Raw genomic sequence first — 22,114 nt, forward strand, 5'->3', positions numbered from 1 at the left:
AACACCATTCGGAGATGCAACGAGCTTCGATCTAACCCTCATCTCGGTCGACAACCTCCAGTGTAAACGTCGGATCGGCCACCAGTTTAGAGTGTACGCAGAGGTCAAACTAGATGGCGGCAAGGTCACGAAAACCGACACGTACGAGGCAGGAGGGCCGGACCCGACGTGGAACTTCACCGTGCATTACCCTGTAGCAGATGTAACGGGAGGGAATCTGGTGGTGCGTCTCTACTATAACTCTATAAGAGAAGTGTGGGACACACTTGTATTGGTGAGGTGAACATTGATGTGAGCAGACTTTTCGATGGTTGGCGTGACTCTCGTCAGAATACTGCGACATTCCTATTGCCCAAGGGGGATTTGAATATTGCCTATCGTTTTGTGTGAGTGATACTGTAAGTTTTATGTCTCACATATGTGACATGTGATAGAATCCTAAATAGAATTGGATTTTTAGTATAATACATATATTTGGTATAAGATACATTTTACCCTAATTAATTGACTATCAATTAATTATTGTCACATATCAATTAATCAAATAATCATGTTATACATTTTTAGATTAATTTATTATGAAAGGGTATAATAGTAAATTCAGTGAAAACAAATGAAAACAGCCACAATTGAAACAGTCTCCCGTGATTTCTCACCTCTCTTCATTCTCTCTCTTAATCCACCTCAAATCCGCCATTGAAATCGCTCGAGCTACACAGCGACATTGAAATTCTCTCCATCAATCGACAGCACCTCCAATTTCCTCGCCTTTCCCCATCCAAAATCCGCCTTCAACAGAACGAATCTCGGCGATCCAGAAACTCCGAGCACGCTCTTCCCGAAGCATTTGAAGATATCCGACATCCAATTCTCCGCTCCTCTCAAAATCTCATCTCTGTTTTTCAATTTCCCCTCGATCTCCGCGCCAATTGCCTCAGCCGCCGCCGCGAATCCGTCCTCCGCCGCCAGCTTCCCACGCTCCACCCGCGCCACCGAGCTGACGATGCAATTTCCGAAGTAATTCTCCGGTATCGCCGGATCCTTCCTCCCCCTGGCGTCAGCAGGTATGATGAAAAGCTCCGCCGCATTTTCGTCGGATTTGTCGCTCGATTTCACCATACAGCTCCAGACATACGCCGCGGCGGCGATAAACGACAACGCCGACGATTTGGTGGCGGATTTCAGCTTCTCGATGTCGGATCTGCGGAGGAGGAATGTAGATCCGACTCTGTTCGTAGGCAGCAGAAACGACGCCGATATTGAAATTCAAACTTCAATTGCGAAAAATTTCACAGTATTCTTGTTATGTTTAAATATTGAGTGAACTACAAAAATGGTCTCTGGACTATGGGTTTATCTCGCCTATAGTCCCTGGACTTTAAAAATATCGCCAGTAGTCCCTGGACTAAGGGTTTATCTCGAAATTGGTCCTTTTGGCTTTTTTTGGTACGAAAATACCCTTTGATATTATTTTGGGGGGTTTGGGCAATTTGGTCTTTTTACACTTTTAACATTTTAAATCTGATATTATTTTAGTTATGTACTAACTTTGATATTATTTCAAAATTATCATTCTTCTTTCATTTTGTTATCCTTCACTGAATTTGTTTTTTTTATTTCAATATTAGATTTAATTTTATAAAATTAAATTTAATATTTAGATTTTTAAATATCAATAAATTTTTTTAATGAAAACTATTAATTCATGGACACTATAAATATTGATTAAAACTATTAATTTTTGTTATTTAATATAATATTCAATTGAATTGAAGAAGTACAGAAAAATAATATTAATCATGATGGAAAAATAAGAGTTATTCTATTTAGCCTCCGTTCGGTTGTTATAATTGCTTGTGATTAAATATTATGAAGTTGACTAAAAATTTGATCCTACTTAAAATTTTATATAGGAGTATTTTTGTTGAAATTTTCTAGTAAATTTTGATTGTTTTCAAATTAATAAACAAAAATTATATTAGTCTTACATTAGATGTATATTTATTTCAGAATAAATTGTGTTATATAATCTATTTATGATTAAAGCTATTTAAATATTGATTAAAACTAAAGCGTTGTCATACCTTATTGATTACATAGTACTATACACTATTAAATATTGATTATAACTATTAATTTTTGCTATTTAATAATTTTTATAATTAAAAAAATTTATTGATATTTAAAAATTAAAATTTAAAATTTTATAAAATTAAATCTAATATTGAAATAAAAAAAACAAATTCAGTGAAGGATAACAAAATGGAAGAAGAATGATAATTTTGAAATAATATCAAAGTTAGTACATAACTAAAATAATATCAGATTTAAAATGTTAAAAGTGTAAAAAGACCAAATTGCCCAAACCCCCCAAAATAATATCAAATGGTATTTTCGTACCAAAAAAAGCCAAAAGGACCAATTTCGAGATAAACCCTTAGTCCAGGGACTACTGGCGATATTTTTAAAGTCCAGGAACTATGAACGAGATAAACCCATAGTCCAAGAACCATTTTTATAGTTCACTCTAAAATCTAATATGACTAATTATTATCTGTACTTATATATTCTATCGCAGAAGATGAACACAAAGTCTAGTTACATCCATTTTTAGTTTCTTTGCTTAACAATAATCAACAAACTTATATGGAGTATAATAAATATTTTCAGCATTTAGATGAGTCATGCATGAATGTTCGAAATATCCTTGAACAGACTTATGCCCTGAATTTAGGGGAGAGGTTGACATATGATGTGATATTTGGAGTTCGAATTTATATTTTTTAAATTCAAGGCTGAGATAGAAAAAATAATGGCAAAGAGACGTAATTAAAGATGCATATATATTTTTGTTGTTCGATAATGATGTGCTTTCGTTTTGAATTTTTGAAATTGAAATTCAATTTTGTTACTTCAAGTTGTAATAAAAAAATCCAATGAATCAAATATGACTCATATTTTACTAATTTTTCAACTTACTTTTAATCATATTTTAAAAGTTCACATTGAACTAAAATGAAACTATAAATTTATAAATTTCACATTGAATAAAAAAAGGACTATAAATTGTAGACGGAAAAGGGATCGATCTTCCTCACATTTATAAAGGTTTTATGATTATATCATGCACAAAAGAATAACTAAGACATGAACATGCACATACATATATATTACTATAAAATTTTATTTGATTTGTAATTATAATCAAATTAATTACTATTACTTTTGTTATATTCAAGATGTCTACTTTCTATATTTAGAAATAAATCCTTATCTCCTCATAAAAATATTCAATTACTCTGTACTTCTTTTCTTTCTATTTTTGCCACTTAACAACTTTTGCTAAAATTTCTTACCATTAATAAATGTGGACATCTTGAGTGCAACGAATTGAATGAGTAGTATTTTTAACACTCAACTTAAGTGACGACAAAAGTATTGCTATGGAGTTCGTCTCTTTTTTTTTCCCTGTACGAGGTACAAAAAGGGAGTTCAACATAGTAATAGTATTATAGTGATAACATGATAGTTTCTATTTTACATATCAAATTACTAAAAAAAAGATACTACTCCTAAAATAAAGTAAAAATCCGTAAAAGGACCGGTCTCATTCCGGTTAATATTTAGATGTCAGAGGTGGTCACCTGGTATAGCCGGTGGCACTGTCGGCGGGAGTCAGTGTCGGCACCGACACGCCAACTCTTTGCCGGTAATGCACTTGTTCTTAGTTATTTCGAAGTGATTTTTCGATTGATTAATCAGAAAGAGACATTTGATTGGATCAGTTTCTAGGTAAATGGTTTTGAGAATTTTTTTTCTCATGGTTTGATTGTGTTTTAGTTAATTAACAATGTATTAAAAAATGATTTTTTGATAATATCGAGCTAATATCACGAATTCTCCAACAAATGGATAAATCTAATCTAATATTAACAATCTAAATGCTAAAAATGATTTCTATTTTTTTTTAAAATGGTTTTTATTTTAGCTACCGTATCATCTCATTTAGACATTAAAATAAAAAAATCCCAGCTAATTTGTAACGGAGAAAATTTCTTCGTTCACTCTATAGTCTATAAAATTAGTGAAAAAGTGTGATTGGGTCATGTGGTTTTCAGTATGGGCATGTGAGTTTGGTGTGCATAATTTATTATTGAAGTGAGAAAAGAATGATTTTTAGTGAGTAAATCAAGCAATAATTTTCTGAATTTGGTAGTGTGATATCTGGACTATAACACATGCAACTATGTCCCACCCGTAAAATATTTATATATTTATCACTTCGTAAATTGGGATAATTCCAAATATATCCAATCAACCACTTCCCAACAATAAAATTGCGTGTGTATATTTAGAAAATAAATGGATTACTTCAGTGAAAAAATAGATATTTGTCGGTTATTTTAAAATGATTTTGTTAAATTGCAGCTTAATAAATAAATTCTATAGTATTACTATAATACAACTATTCACAAATCACAATATTTGAGTTTCGAGAAATTAAATCTCATAATATTTGGAAAGTACGGATGAAATTTAAGTTCTCAAACTTTATTTTTAGTTAACTTGAGTCCTCAGATTGATAATTTAATCGTTTTAGTCAACAGTAGCTAAAATAAGATGATACAGTAACTAAAAATGATTTCTATTTTTTTAAAAGGATTTTAAATGGTTTCTGCTTAGTTTCTAGTTAGGTGTTATATATAGGTTCAACATTCTGGTAATTAGTTTTTTTTATCAACATAAAATATTATGAATTGAGTTAGTTATAGTTAATCACATGATCTAGATTGGATCTAATGCAATAATTAACATGGAGTAGTATGAAATGTTAATAATAAAACATTTAAATAAAACCTGTCCCAAATCTTGTGCAGCAAACATACTGAAGCATGTTGTTAATTAGAATACTCCATATAATTAGCATATTAACATGATTAGTAGCTAGTATATGACGTAGAAGTGTTTAATTGTCCAACTACTTATGCTACATCACTGAATAAAACTTAGTGAAATATGACTTATATTCTATAAATTAGTTTATAGTTAATATAAATGAAATCATGTGATATTTAATGATAGATACTTGATAAAAACAACCATAAACATTCCTAAAGAACAATATGAGATTTTTAATGGTGAACGAAAAAGATTTAACGTATAGTACCAATTACCAAGCGTATTGTAAAATATTTGTATCAAGATGGTTGTAATAATATTGGCTCTAAAAAGTTCAGATAATCATTGAAGTTTTGCTCATCATCATTAGCTTATTGTTGAGGAACATTTGAGCTACTGCATCATGTAATTTCATTGACTTTGAAGTTAAGTTTTGTGTGAACAACCATAATTATGTGACTCTATTTTAAACTAGTATCTCACTGTCTTTATATAAGACCCAGTGCATTTCACAGGATAAAATATACTAGTATTAAATTATGACACAAAATAAAACAGGGCTCGTTTCATTGTTATTAATTAATTCATGGTGTCTAGTGTGGTAGTTTTGTGGGGACATTTACATTATTAGATCCCAATTTCAAGTAAGCCACGAAAAATAAAGATTACTATATTTTTTTACACGAAGAATTTAATCAGGGAAGAAATAAATAGAGGATGAAAGATTAATATAAAAAATTTATACTTTAATAACTATAAGAAATATCATACTAGTATTCTAGAATTGTAGAATACGAGATTCGAATGCAATAAAACAAGACTAGTAATCAGCCCCTTGCAAAAACCATAGAAGCAAACAATCATGATATTGATAACTCTGCAGAATTAAAATAATTGAATAAGGTTTTAGCCAAAATCACTTTTGTAAAAGGGTGAAGTCTTTTTGAAGGAAGTGATTCATAGAGTGCATCCCAAGTAAGCCATATAAGAGATAACTAAAAAAATCTACATAAAGATAGTTATACAAATTCACTATATATTCTTTTTATATGAAATAATATTTTCCAACATTGTTTACAAATTTATTGTGGCAAAAATTAATGATTCCAAGAGTACACCTTAAGATTAGTTGGGAAAAAAGATTGTTAAAGCGTGGAATCTTCCTTCGTGTCTGTTTGAATAAAATTATGCGAATTCACTTTATTACCTTTATATTTCATATGGTTATGACTTATGAGCTATGTAAAGAAAAGGTTTACAACAGCCAGTCAAATTAATTAGTTGATAATTTTTAGTTTTTATAAACTCACCAAAAGCACTCCCTTTATTTCCAGGGAAAAAAAGCATTTCAACAATGTCTGGATATTAAAAAAAGCATTACGAGAAATAGGTAATAATGCTGCAAAATCAAATTACAACCAGTTGTATAATTTTAATTTTAATTAGTATACATTGACTAGTGTGATTAATTGCAATAATGCCGTCTTGAAAATTCTAATAGGTGGAATAAGTGATTCCATGACCATTTTATAAAAAATAGTACTACTAATAATTGCAATAATACATGGTAATAGTAATTATAATGATTAAATGTCATGTACTTGTAGCTACATGAAATGAAATCAGTTGCTATTACACTAATCATAGAAAGCAATTATGAAATGAAACAGTAATATCCACTTTAAACCTCCCTTTCGCGCGCTTTTACAACGATTTTATTCCAACAATTTCAAAAATTACGAACTAAAGTTCAATTCCTCCAAAGGTCACACAATTCTATAAATATGTAATGAAATCATTAACTTTTTTGAATTAGTTTAACATAAATAAACTCCGGCTGTTTCGTTAAAGTGTAGACTGAAAATCAAAAGAAAAAGCTATTAAAATCCCACTTTGAAAGAAAAAAGTGGGAGTGAAACCACGGGCTATTAAGTTTGTTTTACATCATACTTTTTTTAAAATTTGATACCATACTAGAATTTGAAATTATTAAATCATGCTTTTATTATAGGGATATATCAAGATAAGATATGTACATGGTTTGCTTTAATTAAACCTTTCTAAAACTAAGAACGGAAATAAATCGAAACATACTGTAAAAAAATCCCAGAGTAATTTTTTGTTAAGCATCACGCGGTCTCAAGATATAAATGAACATTACTAACTTATTATTTAGGGAGTGTATCATTATTGATTAAACTAGCATGTTCCATGAAACAAAATAAGAGTCAAAAGATACGATCGATTTGTGTAATAAACATTGTCAAACTTCATCAAATTAATGAATGTGTAGTGAATTTCTTAAAAAAAGGGGCAATTGATGAGATTTTAAAATTAATATTCAGTACAGTTTGGTTCGAAAGATTATATCTTGCTATCGAATTATACTAATGAGTCAAAACATTCGTACGGCACCTCAAAAACAATCGGACTAGATGGATAACGATAATGAGTCAAAACAATCGTAGGACAGGTGAATAAATAAAATGAAAAAGAATTTAAAGGAATAATTTTTGAAGAAAAAAAGAAAAGGAGTGATTTAGTTTAGAAGGTTAGGAATGGATGAAGTTGAGAGGAGTAGGAGGCTATCCGGGACAATACCATACCCGTGTGCGCCCGCTCATTTACACATCCGGTGGCGCTGGGAAGCGCGGTAGGAGTGGTGTGGGACCCGTGCTCAAGCAAGCCTTAAACATCACGACAGTGAAGCCTGAGAGTGCAATTGACAGCTTGCATTCAAGCTACAATTTCACCTACCTATTCTATTCTTCCCTCTCTCTCACTCACTCACTATTTTTAGCCTTCCCTCTTTCAATTCCCTTCTCTCATATTCACAATATGCTATATACATGCATAATTAGGCTGTAGCTCAGTTCTAGCAGTGTTGTTTAAAGACACTACCTATTTCATTGTATTTGGGGGTATGCCTCGCATTTTCCTTTTCTGTCTCTTCTTCATTTACATGCTTTCCTCACGTTTTTCAGCTCCTGCAAAATTCACTTCTAAAAGGAATTTTATGGTATTTTCCCTTATTGCTGAAGAAAATAAATCAAATCAAATGGGAAAGTTTTAAATTCGATGTATCAGTATATTGAACCATTTGAGTTATTGAAAATGGGATTTGAATACTTATTTCGATTTCTGCAATTTTCCATTTTTGAGAAATGCTCAATCTCAAAATTTGCTTTTAAGAAAAAATTCCATTACTCATTATTTCATTCCTACAATTCTCTGCGTTTTTCTAGATTTTGAGAGGTTGGTTTTATTGTTCAAATTCTCTATCACTCTCACTTTTTTTATGTTGAACTTGGGCAAAATTTTATGTCGGTTGAGTTTTTGAATAAAGTCATATGTCCATATCTACTTTTGTTTGTTACTGATTGTGTGTAAATTGGAAAAGGGACTATGATAAGGTTTTGGAGGTTCTTGTTTGCAACTTGCAAGAATTCAAAAAACGCTTGAATTTGAAAGAAAAAAAAAATCACCCTTTTGGTCCCAGCTCTGTATAAGCTGTCAAGCACAATCTTCTGATAATCCCTTCTCGAATTCTTACCGTCCCACATTTTTGAACTTGTATTCTGTAACTCTGTTTTTGTTTTTATCTACGTAGGCAAACTAGTCCAAGTTCTTGTTATAACATCACATGTTTCTTGTTTTGTTGCAGTTATTGGCATTGGTGTAGTAGAGAAAGAGAGGTGATGGAGCCAGAGTTGATAGATGAAATCGATTGTGGAAACTTTTTCGACCAAATGGATGATTTGATTGACTTTCCCCCAGACAGCGAGTGTGGTGATGCTAACTTAGTTAGCTCCAGTGACTGCAAGGATTTCCCCTCGTGGGAAGAGGCCTTGCAGGGCTGCGACACTCTCTTCTCCGCCAGCCATGACAGCTCTGCCTCCGACCTTGCTGCTGAGCTCTCTGTTCCGGTCAGCATCTTCTACATAGCTCTTAATGTCTATTGTGTTTAATGAATATTGTGCAGAAGAATTTGATAGCTAGAGATTCCAAATTCACATTAGTTTTGAATCTGATCATGTTGTCATTGGTAGAATATGTTTTATTGTGTTTGAGTTTGATTGAGGCTCAATTCTTGATCAGGAAAACTTGAAATGAATAAATGAGCTTTTACCTGCTTTTTCATGGTGAGAGTTACTAAATTTATAATTTATGAATGTCTTGATTATTTCATCCAATGCTTTTAAAGAGGTCGCTGGTCGTCTTTCTTCGTTGATTCTGAAAATATCGATTTTGTGAGTTAATTTGATTCATCCAATGAATGTCTTGTTAAGTTTAAGTTTTTTGCTATACTAAACCAACATGATTTCTTATGTTTATGTTTGCATTGTATATTTATTCAACCTTCATTTGTTTAACTTTGATCTGATTGTTGAACTGTTTGTTGTTGCAGTATGAGGATATAGTACAACTGGAGTGGCTTTCGACCTTTGTGGAGGATTCGTTTTCAGGCGGGGGGCTGACAGTCGGCAAAGAGAATCTGCGTGCCAGCAACGACTCACCACATAGCCAATTCCAAAGCTTGAGTCCAGTTTCCGTAGTGGAGAGCAGCAGCTGCAGCAGCAGTTCCTCCTCAGGTGGGAAGGTGATGCCTCTCAGCCCCTGCCATCGTGGCCCCCAGCGTGCACGCAGCAAGCGCCCTCGGCCAGCAACTTTCAACCCTCGACCGGCAATTCAGCTCATCTCCCCGGCATCCTCTTATCAGGAGAACCCCCATGTTTCTTCTGCCCTCCACGGTGGGGTTTCATCGGAATCCAACAACTTTGCTGAGTCGTGGCCCGTAAAGAAGAGCAAGAAAATCAAGATAACGCCTCCTGCAAATCCGACAGCAGCGCAGCAAGACCCTCCTCCAGTCCGGAAATGCTTGCATTGCGAGATAACAAAGACTCCGCAGTGGAGGGCGGGGCCCATGGGCCCAAAGACGCTGTGCAATGCTTGTGGCGTTCGTTACAAGTCTGGGAGGCTGTTCCCTGAGTACCGCCCTGCTGCTAGTCCAACCTTCGTCCCGTCTCTGCACTCAAACTCGCACAAGAAGGTGACCGAGATGAGATGCAAGGCTGAGACCAGAAGCGCAGCAGCTGCACCCGACACTTCAGTGTAGACGAGACTTATCAGTCAGTTGGTGGTTTCCCTTCTCCGTTGCTAGTCAGTCATGCAGGTTATGCCATTTGTTTGTTCTTTAGTTCTTTGTACATTGATGTAAGGAAGGGATAGGAGCTTTATAATTCATCATATTTTAGCTAGTTCGGGGCGAGGAAGAAGAGGACGAAGAAGAAGAAGAGAGTCTAGGGAGTTTAGCAATGAGGACTGAGGGAAGGTTTTGCCCTAATCTTGGATAGTTCCTTGAAATTTATAGCATTTCCAGCAAGTTTTGGTGGGAATTCTTTTTGCAGTTGATTTGCTTGTAGTGTTGATCTTGAACTGGTAATGGAGTTGGAGTTAAGTTCATGTCTGCTTTTTGCACATTTTGTGTCTTGCAATCTTCCTACCTTTTTAAATTTAAAATGAGTTTTTATTTTATCCAATCTATATAAGTTGGTTGAAATTAAAAAAATGTCGAATTGTGGGAATGATAGAACATTGCACTGAATATACTGCATAAAGTATTGCATTTGCCATTAATTTAATAAGATATGATTGATAATTTAATTGAATCAAGTATTTAGTTTCCATTATTAGGATTGTACTTGATACACTACAGAGCAGGTATATAATTGCATGACTATAATCATTTACCGTGTATGCCTAATAAATCCAATTACACAATATGTTTTACATTTACCATGAAACCAATCACATTAGATTGCTGCTAAAATGATTTTCTTAGTAGCATGGTTGAAAATGAGACCAACACAAAATGTAAGTTGTTGGATTTTGATGGGATGTGGAAACTAATTCTATTATATTGATTTCGACAAAGTCATTTACATATGTTTGGACTCCAATTCCAAATAAATGAAGGGTCCATCGAAATTCAAATGTAAGATCTGGCCTTCTATTTCGATGGGCTTCTTATTTACGTCTTTCCACTAGCTCCATATTAGGCACATTATGGTGTCTAATTTTTAGTGAGAATGCAATTTATATTTCATGTGCAATTTGATCATCATTATTATTACATGAGTAATGTGTAACCTAAACGCCATCTTTGAATGACAGTCATATTTTGATTCTCTTCATCACGTGTTAGAAATAAAAAAGACAATACTAATACGGTTACTTGATTATAAAAATACACACCAACTAGCATAATAATAAAAAAAAACATAATGACCTTAGAAGAGAAATAAGATGGTTTTGAAGTCATTATCTCAATTCAATGGTGACTGAAATTTTCAATGATATGTGAAATTTTCATTTACTATATATGAAATGGTGACTGAATGCCTAACTCTACACATCTGCTAAATATTTTTGTTAATACATACATAAATATAATATGTATAACTTACAAATGAGTTGACTAAGTGGCGCTAAGGGTGTCATTATTATTATGCTGTAAAACCAAATTACTACACCAACAATGTTAATAGTGACCTTCAACTCCTAACCGGCTTGCATCATTAACATTAATTTAGTGTTGCTTCCTCAAAGATTGGCACTAATTACAAGTGTTCCCTTAGCCGCCGATCACTTTTGGCTTATCTTGTACCTCTATACTAGTGTCCATTGATCAACCCTCACAATTTTCAATTTTTATAATATGGTTGGATATATGATAGTACTATACTTCTAATTGGGCATACAACATTTTGATGAATAATTTTAATTAGACGAAAAGTAGACATTTTACATTGTGATTACGCCTATGCTTGCCAATTTTTTTTACTCCCTACAAACTATAGGTAATATCTCATTAAATTTGATCATACAGTGAGTTTAAAGTATACATTAGAAAAGGCTATGTTTATTATTAATTTAAAATCTTAATCAATTTGTTTTTGTAGATTCTAATTCTAATGTTATGATGAACATCAGTACATGTATTCTTGTTTCTAGTGTTGCTTTAGTTTCCCACCGGTCTACCTTCTGATATTCAAATATATGGACATTTAACTGAAAATCATAACTACGCCCTCGTTTTGAATTAATATAGTCACTAATAAAATTGTACTGCATTTCTTTACCAAAACAATCTTATTTAATATTCATGAAAACGATGTGTGAAGAAATAAATAAGGACAAAAAAGAAATAAATATCAATATATGTGTGATTTTAATACTGGGCTTTTCCCCTTACCACTAATTTCGACACTATTTAAAGCAAACATTAATCACAGCTTAAACTCTATTTTGTTACATTTGAAAATCGAAAATATATACCACCTGACCTCCCATAATTTAAAACTTTTCAAGAAAGTCAATTTATTATTTATTCTACACTATTTCAATAATTTTCATTAAAAATTCATCATTACCAATTTTCAAAAATGTATGTGCGTTTGCTGATTTATAGTATAATTAATTTACTTGCCGCAGATTTTGAACGACTCTGTTATTGGTTTGAACTAAAAATTTCGAACAAATCGAGGAAGAGCAAGAATTAATTCTATGGCATATGATGCAAGAAATGTTTTTCTACACTAGTGTAGAAGTTTGAAGGCAAAAAAACGCACTCAACCACAACAAAATCGGAAAATCCCACTATAAATAAATTGGGACGCTTAATTTTTCTGCATCATTTGTCAATATCATTTTCCTCTGCCACCTTCTGGTCGGCAAGTCACAAACCAAAGCTCAACTTCACTTGTCTCCTCATTTCATCTCTCTCTCTCTCTCTAAAACTCACTGTTGTGTGTTTTGTCTGGTGTCTGTGTCTGTCTCTATGTTTTCATGAAACTCTGCATAAATTCTCACTCTCCTCTCCCTCAACCATCACTCCTCCTCCACCTTTTTGCTCTTTCTTCAAGTAAAAGATCCCATTTTTCTTCCCTCTCTTCCATCCTTGTCACGCGCCTCTATAAATTTGAAGGGCCCCTCACAAAATTACAAAGTTCTTACCTTTTCAGGATTTCCAAGCTAAAAAGGTGCAAGATATTGCTTTGTGACTTCATTACATTCCAATTTCATACTTTTTTGCTGTTTTCCTGAATGAAAGATTCAATTTTTAACTGAAATTCTTTTTCCCTGCAGAAATTGGTGAAGTGGGATTGAGTAATTTGAAGAAATGATTAACGTGATGCATTCATTGAGCAAGCCCATGAATCAAATGGAAAGTTGCTTGGATCCTCAGCTATGGCATGCCTGTGCCGGTGGGATGGCTCAAATCCCTCCACCGAATTCCAAGGTCTATTATTTCCCTCAAGGTCACGCTGAACACGCCAATGAGAATGTTGATTTTCTGAAATTTCCAAGAATTGCACCTCTTATGCTGTGTAGAGTAGAATCTATTAAGTACTTGGCTGATTCTGAGAGTGATGAGGTTTTTGCTAAAATCAGATTAGTGCCTCTGTTAGGGAATGAATCTGGTGTGTGTGATGATGGGGGAGGGGTTGATGGGAATGAGGAGAGAGAGAAAACCAATTCATTTGCAAAGACATTGACTCAGTCTGATGCAAACAATGGTGGTGGTTTCTCTGTCCCTAGGTATTGTGCTGAGACTATATTTCCTAGGTTGGATTACTCTGCTGAGCCCCCTGTTCAGACAATCTTGGTTAAGGATGTTCATGGGGCTGTTTGGAAGTTTAGGCACATCTATAGGGGGACTCCACGGCGCCACCTTCTCACCACCGGTTGGAGCAATTTTGTGAACCATAAGAAGCTTGTGGCTGGGGATTCAATTGTGTTCTTGAGGGCTGATAATGGGGAGTTATGTGTTGGGATCCGCAGGGCCAAGAGGAGTATCAGTGGTGGAGCTGAGGTCTCGAGTGGATGGAACACGGGGATCCCTGCCTTACAAGGGGGATTCTCGGGTTTTCTTGGTGAGAGCGTGGGGTTATGCAGGAGACGGGGTGGGGGTGAGTTGGGGTTGAAGGAGAGGGGTAATGTGAAGGCTGAGGTTGTTGTTGAGGCAGCTAGTATTGCTGCTAATGGCCAGCCTTTTGAGGTTGTTTACTATCCTCGTGCTGGCTCACCGGAGTTTGTGGTTAGGGAGTCGGCTGTTAGGGCTGCGATGAGGGTGCAGTGGTGCTCGGGGATGAGGTTTAAGATGGCCTTTGAGACGGAGGATTCGTCTAGGATCAGCTGGTTCATGGGAACAATTTCCTCTGTTCAAGTTGATGATCCAATTCATTGGCCTAATTCTCCTTGGAGACTTCTTCAGGTAACCCTATGATCAAATCTTGTATTGAATGATCCATGCTTAGTTGCTGATCACATTTTATGCTAAATCATGTTATGTTTATAATCTTGGATTAGTGTAGAATAATGAGTTTTGAGGTATTCTTGGATTAGATTCAAACTGTTTTTGGAAATTGCATTTGTAGGTGGTTTGGGATGAGCCTGATTTACTACACAATGTGAAGAGAGTGAATCCTTGGTTGGTTGAATTGGTGTCGAATATGGCAGCAGGCCACGGCCTCTCCCGGTTCTCTCCACCAAGGAAGAGGCCGAGGCTGCCTCTGCCAACGGAGTTCCAACTTCCGATGGGGACACTCGTTACCAACCCCTTCAGTCCTAGCAAGCCCTTGTGTTATCTACCAGACCACATTCCTGCAGGCATACAGGGAGCCAGGCATGCTCGATCCAAGAAACTGCAGCCGTTTGATTTCAAGCTGCTCGACTACGCTTCTCAATTTCCTAGACTCCTCACCGGCTACCCTCTCCAAATTCCCAACTGTGATGTCTCACTGAACATGGGTAGTTCTCCACATGAGGTGAAGAAAAGCAACGAGGCCAAGACCCCGATGTTTCTTCTGTTTGGTCAGCCGATTCTCACTGCAGAGCAAATCTCCCAGAGCCACTCTGCAGACACAGAAGGCAATAGCTTAGATGGAAATCAAGAAAACACAGCAAATGCATCCAATGCCTCGGGTTCGGCTGTCATTCAGAATTTTCCACTGGAGGCCTCATCGGATGGAGAGTTCCCGGGATTCGACGACCAAACGCCTTATCTAGAGGCGGATTTTTGATGGTTTATTATTTCTGTTGTACAGTTTGATCAAACTATTGTTGTAGTTGTATTGTAGGTTTACAATTTTGAAGTAGTGGGAAAAATCAATTCCTTTGGAGCAAAACTGTAGTACTCCTAGTAATTTGCTTATGTATGAACTCACTTTTTACTATAAAGATTTTTCATTATGACTTATAATTATTTGGTTAGTACATTCTACACTCTGTTTTAGTCTCCAACCATTGCTATAAATGAAGTTGAGTCATTTGAACCAAAAAATCCTAAATTCATTTATTCAATCATACACCACTTTTGCAAATTAGACGTGTGATGGGAGAAACCCTAATTAATCAAAACACATAATTAAAGTTACTAAACAACAATCAACCCCTTTCTCACATGAGATTATCAAAATTCAAATGATGTAAAAAGGCTCTTCTAACACGTGTCATTTATTTTAGACCTAACGAATCTTTTTCGGTCCAAATTTATGTTCTCAAATGATCAAATCATCATGCACTAGATTTTCAAATATTGTACTATTTCGATTTCACACAACATTTGATAATAGTGATTGCATAAAATATGATATCGGAGTTAAACGATCTCTACTGTCATTTATGAGATCCCAAGTTGGACTTGAAATTAAAATCCCAAGAATAGGCAAGAATTCAATTTCCAATTCCAATTCTGATGCCGCATGAGTAGGGCGAGATCAAATTGGGATTTGAGCCTGATTTTTTTTTATTAATGAGGTCATTATTAACGAATTAACGAGTAAGTAGGGCCAATGGCTCTAATCCCAATTGCTTGTTACAGATGTCTTTGAGTAAAAAGTCCATTGTCCCAAGCTGATTGAAAATTGAATTGACCCAAAATCGCTCAATAATTATTTTGCCATAAGTAATTTGACCGAATTTATACTATATTTGTATGACTAAATTTTATCTATTCCATCAAATCGAATACTCATGTGAATGTTTTATATTGAGATTACAGTATTGATAAAGAAAAAGGGTTAGAAAATACATACATGCACTTATATAAAAATGGAGGGGGTTCTGTTCTACAATAGATCGCTTCATTTAAGCAAGTTTGTGCGTGACAATTATGTTAGTAATAAAAAATGGTTAATTTGGGAGGAAGCATTTATTGTGTAAATTAATTGTGTAATTAAGAGAAGAAAACATAAGGAAATGGGCTCACGTGAGAAACCTCGAATAGTCAACCTCTCTCAAGGCCCAGAAACAACGCTTGCGCCGTGTTGACGCTTGGGCCATTCTTGAACATTAAATCAACAAAGTCAAACTCGATTTGCTCTAATTAATAGTGTTTTCGATTTAAAATTGGAACATACTATAAAATATTAAAATGGGTGTGTGTGTGGAGACAACTATCCTTTGAATGAGCTGGATAAGATTGTTTGTTTCGTAATGTCTCTCTTAGGTTAAGTAATTAGTAAACCGATAATAATATAACTTGTGAAGATAAATATTTTGCCAATAAATAAATTAAGTAGATCAAATTATTTAGCATCTTGAACGAAAGAGGAGTAGAGTTGATCCAAAATGATTTTACTAACTGAAATTTAATAGAATTATCTATTGATCAACAACATTCAAGAGGCGTTAAAAAGATAATAGAATCTCCAATCACGAGAATAGGGTAATAATATTTATAGAAAAATTAATTGGGATCTTGAATTTTAGGGTTCATAATGGGTAATTTTGCAAACACGAAGCATGTTATTGATGATGCACGAGGGGAAAGCGTTGAATGAGAGACATTAATTATTGTTGCAAAATTTCATGACCGTATAAATTTTTGTTTATTAGTATGTGATTGTTTATGCTTAAAAGTTAAAAAAAAAGGAAGTGATACGAACTAATTGTTCGAGAATAAGAAGCTAATACGTATATGCATATACTTAAATTTATAGAAAAACAGTGTCAATTTTTTAATTTTACACTCGTTCTCAATTAAAAATCTTCAGTTATTTTGGTGATTGTTGAAATCTTAAAGTAATGTTTTGCATAAGAACAGAAATTAAAGTTGTGGTTGAATAGTTAACCATGGTTCATACAATCTCTTAGGTCAACACACATTATAATTTATACCAAACAACTTTATGTTTTTCAACCTATGTAAGGTATCCAATGTTTTGATCTCTAAAATATGGAATTGCATGGCTTAGTTTGGTATTGTTACTTTATAAGAAGTGTCGAAACTTGGGTTTTGATATGTGAAAATAATAAATGAGTTTGAATAGAAAGCTTCCCTAAGCGCTAATCTTATTCTTACATTTTGACTAAATGGACAATCAAGATTGATTTTCAAGTTGAAAATGCATCTTTTTGCATATATTGTGACTGTGGGCCTTTTTTATATCATGTCATTAAATAATAGTAGTAGAGGGGAGGTAATCAATTGCTAACTAATTACCAATTCTAAATTGAGACCAATTTTCAATCATTAGATTAGAAGATCTTGTGGTTAATATGATGCCAAGTGTAATATATTTTAAATTTAAATAATTATTAATTAAATTAAAATGGTATTAATGTCAAATCTTATATGTAATAATTATAACTAACTAACTACTTTCTCTCTCCTCAAAATCATCTCAAATCTTTAAATTTACGTAACTCTCTCAATTTATATTATTTTTTCGCAAAAAATATATCAAATTAACGATAATTTAATAAGGATTCCAACGAGATCTCAATTGCATATGTTCCGACGATGTTCGGGTGATGAAATTTGATAAATTATATTTCAATTTTCGTACATGTTGATAAGCAGCTATTTTCAACAAATGCAACAAAAAATCTCAATATATTGTAGGCAAAATCTCAATATTATGCATGTCCAATCTCAATAAAAATGTGTTGATATTTTCTTGTCCTTGTGTTGATATTCTAATGTCATATTGTTGATATTTGTAATACACAATGTTGATATAAAAAAACACTCACGAAAACGATATTACCCTTTTGTTGATATTTTATCTACTATTTATTGAGATTTTGTGAGCTTTAATCTCATCCACTCATTTTAGAATCCAAGGGTGGAGATTTAGTCTTGATTTTGGATTAGGGTGCTAAAAGCATTAGAATAGGACCCTAATAGGGGTATATTATTATTTTATGTATAAAGGAGAAAGTTAAATTCAGATTTTGTAGAGATTACAAAGGCCCAAGGTAGAAGTAAGTAAACCCCAAGCTAGAGAAAAACTATTGTTTAATGGATAGGGATGTCAATCGGTTCGAGTTTCGATCAATCGGGTGCGGGCTAATCGGGTTGTGATATCTTTTGAGCTATAAAAGTTTAATCCTAACCCTGAAAGCTCGGGTTTCGGGCTAGCCCAACAGGTTAATCGGGTTGTTGTTGATAATATTAACATGCGGTTAATCCAATAAATAATGATTAAAATTAGTTATATTCATACAACGTAAAACATTTAATTATATTTGAGATATATGCTTAAACTCAATCATAAATATGATCAAATACTAATATTTGAGACATTTCATCGATTTTTAATGCATGGTTTAGAAATTTAAATATTGTTAATTTTAAGTTTTTAATTTATTATCAATTATTATATTAATAAAAAATAATATATAATTTGTATATCTAATATAAAATTGAAAGTTATTTTTTTAGTTATCCATGTTATAAAATTTATCAATAAAGTGTCGAATTAGTAGTAATAAAAATAGAATAATAGACATTTTATCGGATTTTCGTGTCTGGCCCTAAAGAGTTGCGGGTTAATCGGGTGCGGGCTAATCGGTTTTGATTTTATCGGGCTAGAAATTTTCAGCTCTAACCCTATAAATTTGGCGGGCTATTCGGATCAACTCACGGATTATGGGCTACACTGACGTCCCTATTAATGGAGCAATATTTTGGCTAATAACTTAAATTTAGAGCCTAAGCTCAGTATAGTAAACCACTTTTATCTATACTCGTTTTACAATAATTTTAATCATATTTAATTATTTTATAGCCTATAGAAATATTAGGCTTCATAGCTCCCAAATTTTTAATAGGAAGATTCATATACTATAAGGTATCTGATGGGCCTCAGATGGTCCTGGGTCAGTATTAAATTGTCATCATCGTTACCTTAATATTAATACAATTATAAACAAAACTTAAAATTAACTAACAAATGCCTTCAATAAAACATTTTACAAGGCAAGGCTGATATGCAATTTAGACTGATATACATTTTACATTAACTAACAAATCCAATAAATCATTTTTATTTAGACTGATATATATTTTTGACTCAAAATATTTGACAAGGCAAGGCTTTGATGAAGGAAGAATGTCGAGCATGAATCGATATGCAATTCCTCCGCCTAAGTATGCCCTTCCTCCTCAAGAGCTCCTCGACGATCTTTGCAGGTCTACAAATGGGATTTCTTTCAATTTCTCGATTTACGTTTATTTTGTGGCAAATTAAGATTTGGTGGAAAAAAAAATTCAATTTTTATTTTTCTCAATCTTCCTTTACTTCCCTTACCCGTATTAAATTGGAAATGTATTATGTGCTTGATTTTGATAAAGTTTTAGGCTATTTCGGTTGAGAATTTTGATTGCAAAGGCAATTCCTAAGGAATGCATGTAGCATTAGTATTGTATTTTTTCTTGATGAATACAAGTTTACATTATTACATTGCTGTCATGACTGGTTGATATGTGTTTGATGCATCATGATTGATATATTTATTGTGAATCAATCTTGGAGATAAATATCTTTCTCATAGAAACAGATATTCAATTATACATTGTATTTTGCTCATGCTAACCTTTGAATGCTTGTACTTGTATAAGGTTTCATTTTGTTAACTGACGTCCGATTTCCATTTCGCAGTCGTTTTGTTCTAAATGTGCCTAAGGAGGACCAACAATCGTTCGAGAGGATTTTGTTTCTCGTGGAGTATGCACATTGGTTTTATGAAGACAACTCGGTTGAAAATAATCCATCTCTCAAGTCATTAACTTTGAAGGAATTTACTTCTTTATGTATCCTTCACCACTCCCAGATTGAGTGCATTTATCCTTTGTTCGACTTATCTTTCATAGACAGTCTCGTAGTATTTGATTCAGTTTTTGTCTATGGAGCAATCCTAGTTATCCTTAACATCTAGCAGTATTCAACAACTGTAATGTCTTAAAGCCATATGTTGCTCATATAGACGATATATTTAAGGACTTCACTTCATATAAAGTCAGAGTTCCTGTTACGGGGGCCATTATACTGGACCAAACCTATGAGAGGGTGAGTGCTTTGCACGAACGTATTTGGTGATTTTTGTTTTTTGTTTTTTTGTTTCTGAGTGCATGAGCTGGTTCATTGGCAATTATAGATATGTGCTTTAGAATCATGCTTGATTTCCTTACTACGTTTGTTCTCATTGATTATCTTGATTTAAATGTATGGAAATAAATTTTCAGACATTTAGGCATTGCGTAATATATGAGGACGAGCAACCATCTGAGCATTGTCACTGTAATAGAAGATACTTCATTTAGATTTTGTTTCTTTCTATGTCTTCGCTTCGCTGCTTTTTATAGCCCGGTTCTCGTCTACAGTGTCTACTAGTGAAGGGATGGAAAGGGACAAGTTGGAGCTTTCCCCGTGGTAAAAAGAACAAAGATGAAGAAGATCACAGTTGTGCCATTAGAGAAGTATGAAATCTTTCTTCCTGCCTTTGTACTTTACATACATCGCTTTCTTGACTTATCAGTGGAAGAAGTGTTAACGAGATAGGTCTGAAACTTGTGTTGTTGCTTAATAACACTGCTTCTATATATATGCTTATGAATTATGATACTCCTCTATCCCATATTTTCTTGCCTCGTATTCGAACACATCATTTTCTGCGAGATGCAGGTCCTTGAGGAAACAGGGTTTGACGTATCAAAACTTCTTAACAAGGATGCATACATCGAGATGATTTTTGGACAGCAGAGAGTGAGATTGTACATAGTGGCTGGGGTGAAAGATGGCACATTATTTGCTCCTCTTACAAAAAAGGAGATTAGTGTATGTCCTTTTCCTCTTCTAAGAATGTGCACCTTTGAATTCTAAGTTACTATTCCTCTGTTTGTTGCCTTATTTTGCTTGATTCTTTCTCCGATTATCTTAGACAAGACAATGCGTACAAAATGTTTATCTAATCTGTTTGTCGTTATTGCAGGAAATAGCGTGGCATGTGATAAACGAGCTTCCGCATGCAAATGCTGACGTCATATCTCGTGGGAGCACTGGCCTCAAGCTCTACATGGTTGCTCCATTTTTAGCGTGAGTATCTTATATCGATTTTGTTGATTCCGTTGTTCTTAAGTCTTACAAGAAATGTTGGGACGATTTTGCAGATCCCTAAAGTCATGGATCTCAGTGCATCCACCTCGTGTTTCGCCTCGACCAAATAGACCCGCGAAAGGTCACGTCTCATATGTTCTCTTCCATCTTATGTGAAACTTGGCAAACTTGACGCTGCAATTCTAAAATTTACCTTGCTCAATCTCACTTGTGCAGGACTTACCTTGTGGAAGGCAAGAAACAGCTCGGGAGGCAGCTCAACAACCGACTACCAGATGAGTAGAACTGTGGCTGATGTGTACCCTTACGTGGCACGTCCTAGTCGGAGCTTTCGAAACTTCAGATTTGATACTGGCCCGATTTTACAAGCAGTGGACGCTGCCTTCTCTTCTTGAACGGTGAGCAGAGTCCTTGAAACATTGGTGTACATATTTTCTAGGGTTTGTGCACATTTTACGGAGTACTCTTGCTGATCTGACGGCTAATGCCTTTCCGATTCTCTTACCATGATCACAAATACCTCCAATAGACAAACGTGGAAGCATCTGCAGTCATGTTTGCTCGAGTGATGACAACGATATCTCCAGTACCGCGCTACAAAGTGTTATGAAGAATGGAATGAAATAACAACAGACAACAACTACGTTTGTTGTGCTTTGTGTTGGACCATTTTTCGTTCGTACATAACACATTCATTTCCTTCATCTTCGACTTTCCTATGTTACTTGAACATGGATGATTGGGACAATTTACTAAAACTGATATATTTAATGATATTATTGAGAAGCCACAAAGAAAAGGTTCGTTTC

General features: G+C 34.2%; 3 protein-coding genes across 8 annotated transcripts; all 3 read left to right on the forward strand.

Moving 5' to 3' along the window:
- Positions 1-7,474: 7,474 nt before the first annotated feature.
- On the forward strand, positions 7,475-10,377 carry LOC125215567 (GATA transcription factor 8-like). Of its 4 annotated transcripts, none has more exons than XM_048117022.1 (3): positions 7,475-7,639; positions 8,564-8,825; positions 9,308-10,377. In XM_048117022.1, exons 2-3 carry the CDS (start codon positions 8,598-8,600, stop codon positions 10,013-10,015), a joined length of 936 nt encoding a protein of 311 aa, XP_047972979.1. In that variant the 5' UTR covers positions 7,475-7,639; positions 8,564-8,597; the 3' UTR covers positions 10,016-10,377. The 4 variants fall into 4 exon arrangements, with proteins under 4 accessions (XP_047972979.1, XP_047972976.1, XP_047972978.1 ...); XM_048117019.1 differs by lacking the exon at positions 7,475-7,639 and adding an exon at positions 7,647-7,820; XM_048117021.1 differs by lacking the exon at positions 7,475-7,639 and adding an exon at positions 7,837-7,918.
- A 2,236-nt stretch (positions 10,378-12,613) lies between these two features.
- Positions 12,614-15,160, forward strand: LOC125211515 (auxin response factor 18-like). 3 transcript variants are annotated; one of them, XM_048111342.1, is made up of 4 exons: positions 12,614-12,941; positions 13,048-13,201; positions 13,359-14,176; positions 14,340-15,160. In XM_048111342.1, exons 2-4 carry the CDS (start codon positions 13,150-13,152, stop codon positions 14,982-14,984), a joined length of 1,515 nt encoding a protein of 504 aa, XP_047967299.1. In that variant the 5' UTR covers positions 12,614-12,941; positions 13,048-13,149; the 3' UTR covers positions 14,985-15,160. The 3 variants fall into 3 exon arrangements, with proteins under 3 accessions (XP_047967299.1, XP_047967300.1, XP_047967298.1); XM_048111343.1 differs by having other exon boundaries at positions 13,371-14,176; XM_048111341.1 differs by having other exon boundaries at positions 13,048-14,176.
- A 4,128-nt stretch (positions 15,161-19,288) lies between these two features.
- On the forward strand, positions 19,289-22,088 carry LOC125214742 (mRNA-decapping enzyme subunit 2-like). Its single transcript, XM_048115878.1, has 9 exons — positions 19,289-19,381; positions 19,851-20,002; positions 20,131-20,258; positions 20,573-20,668; positions 20,874-21,026; positions 21,181-21,284; positions 21,359-21,426; positions 21,522-21,703; positions 21,835-22,088. The coding sequence occupies exons 1-8, from the start codon at positions 19,302-19,304 to the stop codon at positions 21,698-21,700; spliced, it is 960 nt and encodes a 319-aa protein (XP_047971835.1). The 5' UTR covers positions 19,289-19,301; the 3' UTR covers positions 21,701-21,703; positions 21,835-22,088.
- Positions 22,089-22,114: the final 26 nt, after the last annotated feature.

The sequence above is a fragment of the Salvia hispanica genome, chromosome 3 (assembly GCF_023119035.1).
Source record: "Salvia hispanica cultivar TCC Black 2014 chromosome 3, UniMelb_Shisp_WGS_1.0, whole genome shotgun sequence".
Taxonomy (NCBI): Eukaryota; Viridiplantae; Streptophyta; class Magnoliopsida; order Lamiales; family Lamiaceae; genus Salvia; species Salvia hispanica.

What these genes read in the sequence shown, in the direction of transcription:
- LOC125215567 (XM_048117022.1), top strand. Translation starts at nt 8,598, where the DNA reads ATGGAGCCAGAGTTGATAGATGAAATCGATTGTGGAAACTTTTTCGAC. An exon ending in CTGCTGAGCTCTCTGTTCCG is followed by an intron (nt 8,826 to 9,307) that starts GTCAGCATCTTC and finishes TTGTTGTTGCAG; the next exon opens with TATGAGGATATAGTACAACT.
- LOC125211515 (XM_048111341.1), top strand. Translation starts at nt 13,082, where the DNA reads ATGATTAACGTGATGCATTCATTGAGCAAGCCCATGAATCAAATGGAA. An exon ending in CTCCTTGGAGACTTCTTCAG is followed by an intron (nt 14,177 to 14,339) that starts GTAACCCTATGA and finishes TTGCATTTGTAG; the next exon opens with GTGGTTTGGGATGAGCCTGA.
- LOC125214742 (XM_048115878.1), top strand. Translation starts at nt 19,302, where the DNA reads ATGTCGAGCATGAATCGATATGCAATTCCTCCGCCTAAGTATGCCCTT. An exon ending in CTCCTCGACGATCTTTGCAG is followed by an intron (nt 19,382 to 19,850) that starts GTCTACAAATGG and finishes TCCATTTCGCAG; the next exon opens with TCGTTTTGTTCTAAATGTGC. An exon ending in TTACAAAAAAGGAGATTAGT is followed by an intron (nt 21,027 to 21,180) that starts GTATGTCCTTTT and finishes TCGTTATTGCAG; the next exon opens with GAAATAGCGTGGCATGTGAT.